Here is a 16,241-nt window from a genome sequence, read left to right on the forward strand (position 1 = left end):
GACCGGGATACTCCTTACAGCTTGTTTAGCCTGTAGCAAATCATCATTGAGGCTTTCTTTCACCATCACAGTTACCGATTAAATTGTTCCTTTCGTGATGGGTCTCGTTCTTTATTTCAGCGACTGTTCAATACTTTGATCATCGTTTACGATCGTTACGACTTAGCTATACCGTGCTAGCCATGTTTGACACATCAACATCTACGGCCGGCCTTGACATTGCACATGTTGAGTCAGGATGCGCGCTGGGTCACCGCTCGTTCGAATATAGCAGAACTCAGCGGCCTCCTTCGTATCGGAGCAATACTAGCATCAATGTCTATGTTGGACGTTACCTGACGTGCAGTGGGCAGAGCATTGCCAGATTCCCCGGATTTGAGCACTTAGTGAAACATATCTAGCGTCGATCTTACGACAGACCCAGCTGCAAACCTCACGTCGCAGCGGCATAGCCTGGTTTCGTAGATCTCTCCACTGGATCCTCGTTTGCTTTCTTTGGCGAGAGAAAATCACACTACGCAAGCTTACCAGGCTTTGGGCCCCCGCGTATTGGCTAACTTGGCGAAACCTTACTCACGTATGTCAACAGCCTATAGGGCTGTCATGCGCGGCAGGCCAGTCGCCTTTCTCAACTTTTATCTTGTGATGCCGCGGCGCCCAATGGTGGTTTGACCACCCACCCCTGACAGCAGCTGACAATTGCTGGTATTTCAACATCAAGACAACGCTAGTCGTTGAGTATGTTATGATCAAGAAGAACTTATGCCGTTCGTCTTCCCCGCAGAGCATTCTCGTGACAGAACTTTCCCCGCGTGGGATCAAACCCTTTTGTTAATTACTCCTGTCTCTGATAACCACAACGTCACTGCCAATAACTGCAATGACGTTCCCCAGGTACACATGCCAACCGATCGACCGCGCGCTAGCATCAAAGACGGCGTGTCACCCAGATCCGGTTTGCGCTTCGGAGGATTGGCGACGCTCCCGTGATCCCTGGCAGCTCGATGTTACATGGTAGACCTTGAACCGAATACTGACAGGGCGAGAGGGCCAGGGTCCCTAGTCAACCGAGACGTGTCTCTGGCACTCGGAGCCGCTGCTCTGCTGACCCAATCGCATCTCGATCCTGGACTCGTCAGTCGATCCTTGTTTTCTTTCACGTCTGCATCTTGTCAGCACCCTACTTAGTGTGCTAGTTCTCTTACGACAACCCTAGAAAGCTGTGTTTGATCCTCACGATCAACATCATGAAGTTGGTCAGTCTCTAAGGGGCTCAGCCGTTTCGGCGATCGAATCCTACGACGCACAACTATAAGCGTGAAGTATAGGCATACTATATGCATATTTGGAATGAGGTAATATACCTGCTACATTTTCTCACGCGAACACTAGGTATGAATAGCAGACTCTCATGATGTTCAAAATTGCGTAATTCCGATGTCATAAGATCATGTTGGTAACAACCTCGGTTCAGCTTTTTGGCGTTGTGACCCCCGTGCCTTACTCCAGGGATCCAGAATCCAGTAGGGCTACGAAGTGTGTACAATTCAAGTCTATTGTGGTTGAGAATTTGCGATACTTGCAGTAGGAATGAGAATCCAAAGTTTTGAATTATTTCATGGTCTAGTAACTTCGAACTCTGCGACACAAGTGCAATCGCATCAAGAACGTACAATATCCTCATCAGAGATGAAATGTGAACCTCCTGCGCACCGGAACCCCGTACTCTGCTTGATCCACTCAAAATTCATCGGGCATCGGCCCATCATCGCGGCTTTCTTGCGCTGCTCTTCTTCTTTCTTCCGTCGCTCTTCTTCCTCAATAACCTCCTTGAGAATTGCCTCCCTGGCAGCCCCCACTGCTTTGCGCTTCTTCTCGAGCATTTCTCGGTACTTGGTGTCTTTTCCCTCTTGAGCCCTCTTGTCCTTCTCCAATTGTTCCCAGACTTCATCGCTGACACCAGCATCGCGTGTTGCTTTCCGACTGTCGTCACTGACTTCCACCACCGGACACTCGGGAGGCGCTGATTCTGCTTCCTCTTCAGTGGCTTCGGTGGCGGTTTGTGCATAAGCTGTTGGTTGCAAGCTTTGTGTTCGAGGGGGTAATGACATCTGCTGGAATAATTGCTCGAGCTTGGGCACGCCACGCATAGTCCCTGCCTGCTTCTCCCGGCTTTCGCGCTCATCGAGCATCTTGGAGAATTCTTTCTTCACAAGATCTTCGTCGATTGTCACCTGTCGGTCGCAGCGAGACTTGATCGCGATGTTCATGATTGACTTGGCAAGGCTTTCCACATCTCGAGCGCTAGCCCATCCGGCGGTTGTGGTGAGTTTGTGAAAAATGGCGACAATTCCCCTCTTGAAATCTGGCGATGGACTTGATAGACAATCCATTACGAGATTATTAGATGAATTCTTGCTGTGAAGAGTTCGCTTCTTCTTGAGTAGAATCTGCAGCAGAAGCTCGTAGCAACTCTCGGGGTTAAGGCTGTGGAAGTCGATGACTTCTGGGAACCGACTTGACATTCCCGGGTTGACTGAAAGTAGTCGATTGATGTCCTCGTCGTATCCAGCCAGGATTATTACAAGGCGATTCTTGTACTTATCCTTCGTCACCGAGTCGACAACCTCATCAATTGCCTCTTTGGCATATTGTCCTTCCGCAAGACGGTAGGCTTCATCGACAAACAGTACTTTTCCAAGAGCCTTTTCCAGGAGTTGTTGCACTTTAGGGCCGGTCTGGCCCGTGTATTCGCCGATGAGATCGGATGCAGAGCAGTCAATAACTTCTGCCTTAGCCAAGAACCCCATATCGTAGAAGACTTTGCCCATCTTTTTCGCTGTTGAGGTCTTGCCCGTACCTGGAGGGCCGCGGAAGAGGAAGTTGAATGGAATACTATCCTTTGGGTCCATATTCAGTGCCTTCATAGAACGTACTGTCTCCTGGTATCCCTCAAGGGTGGCGACAATCTTCTCGCAACCAACGGTCCCCTCGAAGAGTTTGGCAACATTGGTCTGAGCCCGATCTGCGCGGTCAAAGTCGTGGTCAAAGTCCAGAGCTTCAAGTGTAGAGACGTGATGGCTTTCTTTAGCTGTCAGTCGTCGCTGATGACGTGCCTTTGCCTCGTTCAGGAGATTGTCCACTTCTCCTGCATTGCCGAAGTTCGGTCGGTTGCGGGCCCTTTCGAGCATCTCTGAAGCGACTTGCTTGGCCTGATCAGTGGCAGAAAATCCTTGTAACTTGAGTTTGAGGTCCAAGATCTTCCGCATATCTGCCTTCTCGAAGTCTTCGAAGACAAAGGCTGACGACAATGGAAATCTTCGACTTAGGCCCGGGTTGACATTTTGCATCATCTCCTCCATCTGATCCTTGTAACCCAGAAGAAGAACACACCGATCTTCTCCTGGAACACTTTGGACCTCGGCAACGATGGTATCTACTACAGCAGTCTTATAGGGGTCAGAATTCCCCCCAGCTGAGTTACTGCCCCCGTACAGTCCGTAAGCCTCGTCAATGACGAGAACTTTACCGACGGTCGACGCTAATATGCCTTTGGTCTGGGCCTCGGAGCCTCCTAGTACAGCACCCGTGAAGTCCGCCGGGCTTTTGGCAATCACTGTGAAGTAACCATGTCAGCATAGGAATTCCTAGTTACTTCAGGTACACCAGCTTACCCTCTCCATTCGATAATAGACCTAAGTCAACCAGGATCTGCGCGTACAGCTTGGCGACAGTGGTCTTTCCCGTTCCTGGCGAGCCGAGAAAGACTTTATTGAGCGTAAACTCGATGATGGGCTCTTCCGCCAGCTCGCGAATATAGTTGGTCTGGATGCTATCGATCAAGGCTCGAACGGATTCTTTGACTGAACTCAGGCCGATCAAGGTCTGCAATTTCCCCCAAGCTTTGCTGTGCTCGAGGGCAACTGAAGGTTCAGGTCCAACCAAATCCTCTATTGTGAACAGGAGATCGTCCGGGTTCGCGCCCTCTTGATGGGCCTTTCGAATTCGATTGGCCTGCCGGCTGGAGACAATGGAAAGGAGATTTTCAATTGCTCGCGCATTGCCAAACCCTTCCTTTCCGCGCCCTCGTCCAAGTCTACGACAGGCGACGCGGAGATAGAGATCATCTTCCCACTTCATGCGGCATCCGTACTTCTTGTCAATCTGGAACTGAAGGATCTTCAGAAGCTCGTCATCGTCGTAGTCGTCAAACTTCATCGCAATCGGAAACCGACTTGAAAAGCCAGGGTTGTGCGCGAAAAAAGACTCCATCTGTTTGTTGTACCCAGCGAGAACGAAGACAATCTTGCCGGTATGGTTCTCAACTTCCGCGAGCAGGAGATCAAGGACTGCGCGGCCACCAGGACTATTGCCTGAGGATAGTTGATATGCTTCGTCAATAAAGATTACACCACCGCCGTCATTCAAAATGTCATCCAACAGCTTCTGGCAGCCAGGCACACCCAGAGATGCTAGTTTCGATCCAGACGTCTCTTCGAAGCGACTGCCAGCTATGACACCCACCGACACCAAAAATTTGGCAAAGATCCGTGCTACCGTGGTTTTGCCTGTGATCAACATATCAGCCACCGAATAACACTAATTGTCACTGCGATTCAGCCTTACCTGTTCCGGGATTTCCCAAGAGGGAGCAGCCAAACCTCTCTGTCGACAACGAAATCCCCTGTCTCGCCGCCATGTCGACTTTGGACTTGATGGAGAGAAACTCCTCTTTGATGCTCTCGAGCCCGATCATCTTCATGAGTTGATCCATGGCACTGCTGCTAGCACCGAGTTTCGACTTCAAATTCAGCCACTCTTCCTCTGCGCTTCCGGGTTTTGGGGCTGGGCTCGCTGTATGTTTTCGTTCATCTGGAAAAGCACCCGTGCCCGGAGCTCTCTTGGGAGCTTCTCTGGCAGCCTTCATAGTCTCAGCACGAGCCCTCGTCTGCTGCAGAGCTCTCAGTTCTTCTTTGCGTTCTTTTAGAGTCTTATCCTGCTCGAGGTCCTCTTGTTCATTCTTCATAAGTCTTCTCTCACGATCCAAGTCGTCTTCTACCTGTTGTAGGTCTTGAGCGTATTTCTTCTGCGCCATATCGCGATCCACTTCCATCTGCAAGTCGCGCTTCAAGCGCCTCCGAGTAATCTCATCCTCCCTGGAGCATTCGATGCATTTTTTAGTTTGGTTGTTGCAGTCAACGCTGTACGTATGTCCCTTGTCGCAGTGTTTCGCGAGCTTTGTGTGACAACGGATCTTGCTGTGATCCATAAGTCTATGGCACCGGCGAAGGCACTTATGTATGTTGCAAGACAACATGACGTTACTACATGCAAGTTTCGTCTATTAGCATAGGTTCTGCTTTTACGTTAAATTGAGCTTCTTTGTGAGACTTACCAGGCTTCGTCGCAGCCGCCTTCAGGACACTTGGTATCGAAGTCGTCCGGTTCTTTGAGCAATGCGGTCCTGTCAGGGTGCTGTTGACAGCGGATTGCGAACCCATCATGTAGATAATTCTTCTCCTTCAGTAAGGTGAAGAAAGGCAACCAGACCGCTTTTCCGTGCCCAGATGCCATGAAGGTCTCCATATTGCCCAGGAGAATGAGGCACTCTCTCGCACGAGAACATAGAACGTTGAGCCGCTCGGGCGCTTTCATGAATCCGATGTCGCCATTATTGTTGCTCCGAGTCAGAGAAACTATGACGATGTCGCTCTCGTCGCCCTGGTAGTTATCTATATGCAGAGATAGGTCAGACTCTAGTCTTCAGACTTCACTGGCCGAAAGTCTCTTGAACTCACCGATAGTCGAAAGTTTGATTCTTCCTGATCCTGATCCGTCAGGCACTTTTCCGGCGGCAGCAGTCATGAGTCCCGCGCGAATGAGCTCAAACGAATCTAAGTCATTGAGCCAAGGGTCATTCTGGGAGCTCAAGGTTTCTCTGAGTAGGCGCAGTTGTCCCAGATATGGTGTGAGAATGACGAGGTTTTCAGTGCGATATCCTTGCTGCCCAAGGTATTTGACTAGCTTCAGAACCATCCGCGCTTCATAAAGATTACTCTTGCTAGAGACAACACCGACGTCGTGGCGATCGGTAATATCGCCGGCCAGGTCTTCTGGGTGGCTGTGGTTAACGAAGCTGACCCTTCCCTGAAATCCCTTAGGAGGCTTCCGATCCTTGGTCTTGTCACCGTCCAATAGATCCGGGTATGTCATCTTCCGAACAAGATCCGAGATATCGGGATGCATGCGATGCTGCTTTCGGAGTGTGACGTGGTCGTGTTCCTGGAGTATCAGTCGTTCAAAGAGCGAGCGATTGAGATCGAAGCCGTCTCCCTTTTCGACGCTTAGAGCATAGTTGTTGATCTTGGGTCGCAGTTGTTTGTGGTCCCCGATTAGTAGGAGCTGCTTTGTGTCGCTGTGCAAAGCAGTCAAAACGTGAGCCTCGAGGATTTCACCAGCCTCTTCAACCAAAACGACATCGGGCTTTGCAGCCTTGATCAGCGACTTGTACATGGCAGCTGCGGTTGTTGTACATCCGATGACTCTCTTCGTTTGCATAAAGGAACATTTGGACTCTCTGAACAGCCTGTCCACTTGCTCCTGGGCGCCATTGAATCTCTTGATGAGGTTCTGGACTGCTTCGATTCGTTCCTTGCGAACGCACTCGACCCACCGTTGGATATGTGCATTTTTCTGGGCTATTGACAAGTACCAGATATCGTGGCTTCCAGGCGAGACGAAGTGTCGGAGTTCACCGGCATCTTGTCCCATAATCCACCGGCCCAGCAGATAGTCGGGACCCATGACCCTGTTACTTTTGCCTGCGATATGAAAGCCTCCGTCTTGCTCGGGTAAGAGAAAAGCTTCATAAAATAGCTGGTCATCGTCGGAGAACTCGAGAAAGCTCAAGAGCTCCAAAGAGCCCACCTTGTGCCGGACGAGAAGGTCGTATGCCGACTCCATCTCTCTTCGAACTTCATCTATCTCTGCTTTCATGCCGTTGATGTGTTCCCACGTTGCATTATTTCGACGGTAGGCGTAACTTCGCAATTGCTTCTCCAGTGACAGGGCTGAAGTTAATTCGGTTGACTTCGATCCTAAGCGCACCATATCACCAGATGAAATGCCAATTTTCATCAGGTCCTCGAGGAACTGATCCAGGGCATGGTTGGTGTAGCTCAGCACCAGAATTCGCTTTTCCGGATCTCCCAGCAGTATCTTAGCTGCCAAAGCGCCAACGAACGACTTTCCAGTTCCTAGAGTTCGGTTAACTTTGTACATATCTAAAGTGTAATATGTCTGTCTTTATTTGAGTTGACTGAGGGTAGCGTACCAGGAGGGCCTTGGATGAGTGCCAAAGGGCTCTGTAACGCATGCAGCAACGATTGAAGCTGAGAATCATCGAGTCGGAAAGTCTGCGTGCCCAAGGAAAGGCAGCGTGATCCACTTTTCATCATATCTTCCAATCTTCTCACATATTCTTGGACGTAAGAGGTTTGCTGAAGCGAGTCTTGTGGTTGACTTTTCTCGTCGTTTGGAAGTCTCAGAAGCCTCTCTCCGAGAGGCAACTCTGTTAATTCCTGAAGACACTCCAGAACGGGTTGGTAGGCAAACACCGGAGTATCTACAAGAACGAACCTGAGATTGTTTGACGGTGTAAGTGCCTGCAAAGCTCTTGCAGTAGCTTCGCTGTCAGTGAACTGCAGGGTGACAATGGGGGGCTTCTTCGACAACTGGTCCACATCCCGTAGCAGGAACGCGAACGCGACAATATGGTCTTCGCCACACAAAGCGCCGAAAGACTGGTGTCGAAGGAAATTTCTCTGATCATCAAAGAAGGCCTTGCATTTGGCCGGCGGTAGCTTCTTTATGATCTCCAGTCCCCCGAGGCATGTAAGCGCGACCGCACAAGCACGGCTTCGCCTGTCGTCGCCGGTGTCAACGCCAACAGGCATCAACCCTGAGAGTATCTGGGCCCTCTTCTTGCTCTTCTTTCTTCCCGTAGCTGCTTTTAAATCATCACGGAGTTCGCCCAGCATGTCTTCACGAAGAAGGCGGAACTGGTTATCCAGATGAACACGCGGTCGCTGAACCTGATCTGCGGCAGCAACCTCGGCTGCCATTCGATAGAAAGGTCTGGCATTGGAGTAGAACTCGTCGCTCGTTGGAAATATTGAAATATCTCGAAAGTTCGAAGAGTCATTGTCATGGCGGCCACCGGCTGCCTCGAGGTTCTCGTCGCCAGAAGATGATCTGAGAGCGAGTACTTTTCTGATCCTGTAGACGAGGTCGCGAGTCTCATGGTTCCGAGCCTCGCGAAACGGCTTCTCGTCTAAGGCGTTCGTGACGTCCTCTACGATAGTATCGATTATACTATCGGAAAGACCGGAAAGCTCGAAGCAGAGCCACGCAAAGACTTGAAGCTCGTCTTCGGTAAGTTGGAACCCTTGGAAAGCGCTCAGGAGGTTTTTCCAGAGGGCTGGCGGGTGGGCGATGATGAGTAGGACTTGGTGAAAAAGCTGTCCACCGTACATCATCTTCACCTCGGGGTCGCTCAAATAGGCAATGAATGGTATAACATGTGCCTTCATGAAAGAGATTGACAAATCGACCCGGATGCTGTTGCTGATGGCATTGCGTGCAACCTCACTAGCCATGATGATCTCCAGGCAGGCGGCGGGAGAGGTGTTCGTTCGAACTGCCTCAAGGAACAGACGTGCCTCGTTTACCGTGGAAACTGCTTTGCCACCTTTGGTGACATCTCTGAACACTTTCAAGAGGCGGGAAGCGCGAGCAGGATCAATCTTTTGAGTGGCAATGACACTCTCTGACTTGAGCAGGACCATGATTTCGTTCGTAAGGAATTGATGGAAAAGAATTTAGCGATTCGCAGAACTTTCAAGCTCAAATTCTGGAAGCATATGACGGTTTGCAGTGAATAAATGCCGAAAGAGGTGACTCGATCTCGTTCTCAGTGCAGTAGTCACATGCCACGGTTGGTCCAAGTATAAGTAAGTAAGTCAGTAAGGTTAGGCTTCGACGTTTTCTGTTGGGAGCCAACACGTTGGGGACCTAGAGTAATAAGAAAGTAGAAATACCACCAAGAGTAGGCGTTCGTCTCGAAGATTGGGTCGCGAGATGAGGGGTTGTAGGCCTCCGGCATGAAGGCTGCAAGAGGCCGCCTCGCAGCTCGATGACTGGTTCGCCATCCACAGAGCGAGCCGCCATTAAAAAGAGGTTAAAACTATTTCGTCGTTTCTGATTCTTTCATAGTTCCCATCTAGTTCCCTGGCGCTTCAAAGTCCTCCGTTCCTGCACCAAGTAATGTATCGACGACAGAAACATGACCAGCTTCAAAGAAACCCGCGATGGCGGCGGTCAGATCCTGCGACGACATGGCCGGCGCCACCATTCGGGCCACTCGTAGAGACTGTCAGTGTAGCAGAACTGTCTAAGCCTGCCTTGGAGTTTGAATCAACTGCCCAGGTGACGGGCTGCCAGCTTGTAGCGTCGTATAACTGGCTGGACAGGACATCGCCGTCAATAATCGTCCCAGGTGAGTAGTGCTACTGTACTCGTCCGAGGGCATGGTGGTATTAATGAATTCAGGTGCGCCACCCAGATGGACACCCCTCGCGGAACCTCGACAACTGTCAGAAGACGACTGTGTCTATTACCGTGACAAGAACGCTGCTCGACACCCAGCTCATCCGATGGAGCCCGCCATCCAAGCTATCCTGATGGCACACCCCGAGCCCTCTCCCAGGCCCGTTGACATCGTTGCCTGCGGTAGTACCATCGGGAACTTGCTCCGCTTCATCCGAGGTGACGAGAGACCCTTCCGGATGCTCCTCGAGGTGGTTGGCGATGCTGTCCACCTAATCCGTAGGGAAAATTCCCCGAAAGAGACAATGTCTGATGTCAGGGGCTACGGACACAAGTTTCCAGAGGCTTACACGACTTGGGATTCTGAAGTCCGTGGTTCAACATCACATCAGCGGATCATTCAATACGACTTTGGGGGGCTTCGTTGCCTTGTTCGTCACGAGGGTGATGGCTACCTCCAACATAAACAAGGCTCCTCTACGAACGATACCCGCACCGCCTTTGTTGAAAACGTTTCAGTCGATAGCCTGATCGAAAACCTCAAAGTCAAGGAGACGGCACCAGGGAGTCCGCAAGACCAATCTCAGCAAGTACAACTGAAGAGTGGCGGATTTGAGGTGCCCCAATGTGCAGTTTTTGATCTCAAGACTCGGTCAGTCAAGCGCAAAGGCAGTGATTTCCTTGGCGAGGAACTTCCGCGTTTATGGGTTGCCCAGATTCCTAACTTCATCCTGGCCTACCATGATAGGGGCACGTTCAAGGATATTGAGGTCATGGATGTGGTTCAGGAGGTCAAAGCCTGGGAGACATCGAAGAACCCGGAGCTCTCTCGACTAGCGGCGCTCCTGTCTCACATTGTCCGCCTTGCTCGTGCACAGAGGAATGACAGGCTTGAGCTCAGCCGCCAACATCTCGACAGGCTCGAGATTCGGAACCAGTGCCCTGGACTATCTTCCGCATTCTCTAGTGAAGTCAATGATGAGTGGGCAATGTGGCTAGCTGGAGATGATACACAGGATGGCCCGAGTACGGATGGTGAGGATGGACTTCAGTGGAGCGATGGCGAAGGTGACTACACAGCCTGTTCCGAGAGCTGTTCATACTGTGGAAAGTGTACGTATTGATAATGGCATTTCCTTCCAGACTTACAGATTGGATACTATATGAAGGGTATTGTAGTTCCTGTCGAATATATTGCGATGATTCAAAGACCTGTGCAAGTTAGCGTTGTCTCCTCAAGGATTATCACGGCAGTTTATGTAGGAGAAACTGCAGTGCTGATGGAAGAAGTGACCACATCCCTAGTCTTGCTATCTTTGGTTTCGTTGTGCATGGTGTTTTGGGACTCTACCATTCTCTGAATCTCAACTGGTCACTGATAGATTCTCCCTGGCCATTGACCTGGTAAGTTCTGTTGGTGGTGTCGCGAACAAGGTATCGTTGATATGGTGGGATGTGGTGGTTGATTGAGGGTCGTGATGCTGTTCTGGGAGACGATTGTTGTGATGTTAGTCCTGAGAGGCGGGGATTCAGGTGGGATCAATCACAAGGGGCCAAGGTAGCATGATTTTGGTCAGATCAGCCTGCCTAATCCCCACTTCCCCTGGTATGAACTGCATTGAATACACCAGGAGCGTTGAGGGTGGCGGCGATAAAGAAGGGGATACAGCCAAGGTAGTGATGATACTGGCGACTGGTCGTGTGCTTTACCGCCCGTTAGGTCTATGTGCGTATACTTTCTTGTGATCAATCACGCAAGTACGGCAAGCACATAGGCATTACTCTGTGATCACCGAGTACGGTGGTCAACTGCGGGCCAAGCTACATAATGCTGTGCAGCAGATGATCGACGAGTCTTGACCGTGAGTGCCGCCGCCGGCATCCCAAGTGGGCTGAAGTCCCAAGAATCAAATTATATCACCCGGGTGCCCGCAGGTCAAGCACCATATCTGATGCCTCAAGACATCGCCGCTAACACCATTGGTATTGACTTTTAGAGCCTCACGAATATCCATCAATACACTAGCTATGGTTAAATGTTGTCAGCCACTGCATTGTTGGTAGGATAAGAGTTGGTGCTTACTGTCCATCGTTTAGGTTGCCGTGATCATTTCAGGAAACCCGTTAAGGTCAGTCGACGTTTCTGGGTGGACGAGAGGAAAGATGCGTGCATCGTTCCCTTTTGCCTTCGTGGCCTCATGGTTGAGTTACCTGCGGACTTCGTTGACCACGCTAGCTGGGCACGAATGGTTATGTACTATGGAAAGCGTAACTCCTCGGAAGACTTCACTGAGGTCGACACTCAACCTAGGGTCCAAACAGTGGCATGGCAGATGACAGAAGAGAGGCTAGTAATTCCAGTAAATCCCTTTCCGCTTCATCTGAGCTTGGAAGACATCGATATATCCAGCGCCTGGTACATTGACTCGGTGGATCGAGGCAGAAGGGATCGTCGTCTCCCAATCACATCTGCAAGAGTTACCGTGCTAGAGGTCACCGGCTTCCGCAATGGTGTAAAGACTTTGGCTGCTCGGCGATATTTGGGGATATGAGCCATCAGCCGCTTCTGGCCGCCGTAATCGTTTTCACTAGATTTCTGTGCTTATGGATACGGTGTGGTCGGAGATGATGTAAAGAGTTCTAGCGCATTGTTTTGAGGGAAGCCTCCACGCGCGGTCGTGAGAGCGCGTTTGAGTGGGTCGAATTAACGTCGACAGGTAGGGCCAGCAGTTGGGGTAAACAAGCGGGTCAAGGTGAGCTTGGTGGGATTCGGTGAAGGGGGCTTTACTGAGATGATCACCAATTTATCCCACCATGTGGGTGAGCAGAATGGCGGGGTAAGCTGATAGGAGAGTCAACAGCTGTTGCCAGAGAAGCAGACCACACTCTGGCTTGCGATAGTCCCGTTCTATTCCGCTTATGCTAGAGGTATGCGGTTTCCCTCATACGCAGGCTCGCTCTACGAGCTGTAAGGGGCTAGGATCCTCGTCAAGAGAGAGCCCAACCGCTACCGGGTCATCTGACCCTACTTCCCTAATTCCCTAATCAACTCCTATATGGTTTACTCGATTATGCTGTTCATAGAAGTCCACAGGATGCGCCTATGGTCAAGCCTCATCGGCCTATGACGTCTGCCAGTCTCGGGTGGCCTCCTGCATGCGAACCGAATCAACCACTGTGGAGCGTGAACTTGACTTGTCTCGACGCTCATACCAGAAATGTCATGAATGGCTGAAACATGGACTCTGATAAGACGGCTATGCCAGGCCTTGTTCACCCCTCCGACAGGTGCCTTGGCATAGCAAAGTTGGGACATTTCCCATACCCTGGGGCTCTTGGGGTTTTTCTAAGCGCGATGGCAACCTTAATCTTCCATCACGACACCCTTGTACAATACCGGTGGGGGGCTCCGGGCTTACTTTCAAGGCCTTGAAATGATATTCGGCCAATTTCAACTCACTTTCTACGTGATTTTTCTCTGTTTCGGCTTGTGAAGGGCATTTCTCAATTTTTTCTCTTTCAATTTTATAATCTCAATTCCAAGAGCCAATGACCTACTGACTGGGTAACTCACCAACTACAACCAGGATCGCTGTCCAACGCAGAGTTCACCTGAGAGTAAGGCTCGACTTGGGATACTACTCCAACAATTGTAGCAGGAGACGGCTCAATAGAAAATAGCAAATAGCTACGGGCCAACGTGACGGACGAGCTGTGGTAGTGAAAGGCACAGCCTTTGGCCCCTCATGTATGACGCGCAGCAAAGCAACTCGCCCCTTAGTAGCCAGCTACTCAACATTCCGACCATGTCAAACTCTTTCCATCGAGACTCATAGTCGGCTTTTGAGATTGACAATAATTGCGACCATATGAAAAGTAGAGTGACTACTTACGTATACACACATCACCAACAGTACCAGCCTCTTGTTCAGATATATCGTCCGGTCATCAGGTAGCCAAAGTGGGGGGCTTGTGATTTCCCCAAATTCATCGTCAGTGTGCCTCACCTGGAAGTGGAAATACTCGTTCAGGAAACAACGTGAACCAACGGAACAAGATGGGAAAGAAGTAGATAGACAGAAAGAGAAGAAAATGCGGGCATGCGCGTGACTGGCGAGAAAGAGCAAACGACCAAACGGGACGCGCGACATGAGATGAGAGACAATTGGCTGCAGGATCCCTCCCTCCGCTGCCTGCCGCTGCGCTGACCGAACCTGCCTTCACTTCACTTCATCTCACTTCACCTCTCATTTCACCTCTCACTTCACTTCTCACTTCACTTCTCACCTTCGCAGCTGCCGCATCAAAACCTCGCCTTCTGCCTTCCATAACCACTGATTTGTCAACTTGCCGAAGCTACCTGCTTCAGTTTGTTTCTTCAAAGTCTGGAGGTCGCGTCTGGACGACGCTCATTCATCACCGCCTCAACCGCCGCACACTCTTCATCATCATTCTTTGGCGTTGGCGACTCATCGACGCAGCCTGACGAATAGCCACCAACGATAATTGTTCCCTATACAGCCTCGATACCGTGAACAGAAACAAGCAGTACGGTGTCGTCGGTGACAGGACCATCAACCAAGATGGCTCTCTACCAGCAACCCCAAAACCCGTATGGGGCCCCGTCCCTCGTCATCGAGCCGACCCAGAGCTACCTCTACCATCTCCGATCAATGGCCCATCGGAAAGATATCCTCATCAAAAGCGGCTTCATCCTCAATCCACTGTCTGAGAGAGATATTGACGATAAGAAGCGATGCCGCAGATGCAACCTCCGCTGTGAGTATTTGTGCATCAGCCGCTCTTCTCTTCCAGACCCCACGTCATTCCTCACCATCGCCATCACGATACTGACTTTAAGGCAGGCTCCAACAACAGGAACAAATTCAAATCGAATGGGAAAGGGTCACACGCCGATGCGAAGTCCTCATCTGTTCAGCCCAAGACCAAAACGTTCACCAGATCTTCTTCCATAGCCGACGAGGAGCCCGAGGGCGCAAAAGGGGACGAGAAGCCCGCAAAGCCGGTCCTTAAGTGTCAGTATCACACCGGCCGCGTCATAAATATGGTATTTTTCCATCTCTTTTCACCTTCATTCCGTTTGTCAAACCGAGCTGACGCCTATAGCGCTGGAACTGCTGCAGAGTCCACGTTTCCGAGCCAGGCTGCACGTACGCTCCAGAGCACCTCGTCCGGAACTATCCCTCGGGTGAAATCCACGACCGTCACCAATTCCACAAAACCCCGACTCACGCCCTCCTGGACCTGGGAACTGACACCGTGCTGTCCGCTCAGAGGGCACCGCGTCTCGCCGTTGCCATGGACTGCGAAATGGGCGTGGCCTACGACGGAGAATCTGAGCTCATCCGCGTCACCCTCGTGGACTACTTCACATCAGAGATCCTCCTCGACAGCCTCGTCTACCCGCAGGTCCGCATGGCGCACTACAACACGCGCTTCTCGGGTGTCTCCCGCCAAGACATGCAGGCTGCGCGATCAAAGGGCAAGTGTATCACTGGCGGGCTGGCCAACGTCAGGGCCGCCGTGTGGGAGTGGGTGAGCGCCGAGACCATTGTCGTCGGACACGCCGTCCACAACGACCTCGCATCACTGCGATGGATTCACCCCAAGGTGGTGGACTCCTTGATTCTCGCTACTAACGTGCGGGCCGAAACTGAGAGACTGGAAGCGGAGGAGGAGGAGAGAGCCAATAAGGAGGCCGAGAAAGCTGCCGCTGAGGCTGCTGCTGAAGCCGTCGCCGAAGGCGGCGTCAACTTGGAGGAAGAAGACCTAATCTCATTTGATAAGCCCGAATCCTTGGAAAAGACCGACGAGGGAGGAGGTCTCGCCGAGAGGAAGCCCCAGAAGCGCAAGGCCGGCGGGCTCTCTCTCAAGGCGCTGACATCCGAGATGCTTGGTCGTGACATCCAAAAGGGTAGGGTCGGTCACGACAGCCTGGAAGATGCCTTGGCGTCGAGGGATCTGGTGCACTGCTTCGTGACCAAGAAGCTTGCGGAGTCGGTCCAGGACGGCGGACCGATCATACCTGGCTTCTGGTAAAGGGGGGGGGGGGGGGAGGATGATGGGGCAGATATGCTTCATGCCTATTCTGAATGCATCGTCTTTCCAGTTTCCAGGGTTGGAGAGGCGGAAAATGCGATTACCATGGCACACGGGGCCTCAGGAGTCAAATGGTTCACATCGTGATAGTGGATAGCTAGCATAGCATAGCGAGGAGACAGCGGTTCTATCAAATCAGATATTCTGGGATTCTTCCAGAGATGGACAACTTTTTCAATGCCATTCGCACCTGCAATTCGTTTAGTATGGGCGGGAACGTCAAGTTTATATGAAAAGAGAGAAAGAAATTTCGTACAGGTCGAGCAAATACTTTAATTCCATGTCAATGCTTTGCTAATTTGATATCGCGGCCTCGAGGCCGAACTAACCTTGCCCCCCCAACAGTATGCCGTGTTGCTCCCAATCTCAGAGAGGACAGAGTGAAATGAAACATCCATAGTCTATCACCGACTAATAACAGGTCGATGAGAATTGGCCTCTAAACGGCCAACGTGTGTTGATCTCCAGCCTAGCTAGGACTGCCAAAAGGGCCACAACCAAGCACAACCAAGCAC

At 51.1% G+C, this 16,241-nt stretch overlaps 3 protein-coding genes across 3 annotated transcripts; 2 read left to right on the forward strand and 1 right to left on the reverse strand.

The window, feature by feature from the left end:
- Positions 1-1,661: 1,661 nt before the first annotated feature.
- Positions 1,662-8,846, reverse strand: CTAM01_14900 (ATPase; the record flags this gene model as incomplete). The annotated part of the gene is made up of 6 exons (XM_060530899.1): positions 1,662-3,616; positions 3,675-4,568; positions 4,627-5,156; positions 5,396-5,732; positions 5,799-7,256; positions 7,334-8,846. The coding sequence occupies 6 exons, from the start codon at positions 8,844-8,846 to the stop codon at positions 1,662-1,664; spliced, it is 6,687 nt and encodes a 2,228-aa protein (XP_060374514.1).
- Positions 8,847-9,324: 478 nt separating this feature from the next.
- On the forward strand, positions 9,325-10,730 carry CTAM01_14901 (geranylgeranyl pyrophosphate synthetase; the record flags this gene model as incomplete). The annotated part of the gene is made up of 2 exons (XM_060530900.1): positions 9,325-9,556; positions 9,610-10,730. The coding sequence occupies 2 exons, from the start codon at positions 9,325-9,327 to the stop codon at positions 10,728-10,730; spliced, it is 1,353 nt and encodes a 450-aa protein (XP_060374515.1).
- A 3,459-nt stretch (positions 10,731-14,189) lies between these two features.
- On the forward strand, positions 14,190-15,666 carry CTAM01_14902 (RNA exonuclease; the record flags this gene model as incomplete). The annotated part of the gene is made up of 3 exons (XM_060530901.1): positions 14,190-14,385; positions 14,472-14,674; positions 14,734-15,666. 3 exons carry the CDS (start codon positions 14,190-14,192, stop codon positions 15,664-15,666), a joined length of 1,332 nt encoding a protein of 443 aa, XP_060374516.1.
- Positions 15,667-16,241: the final 575 nt, after the last annotated feature.

The sequence above is a fragment of the Colletotrichum tamarilloi genome (genome assembly GCF_030869305.1).
Source record: "Colletotrichum tamarilloi strain Tom-12 chromosome Unknown Scaffold_139.1, whole genome shotgun sequence".
NCBI classification, from domain to species: Eukaryota; Fungi; Ascomycota; class Sordariomycetes; order Glomerellales; family Glomerellaceae; genus Colletotrichum; species Colletotrichum tamarilloi.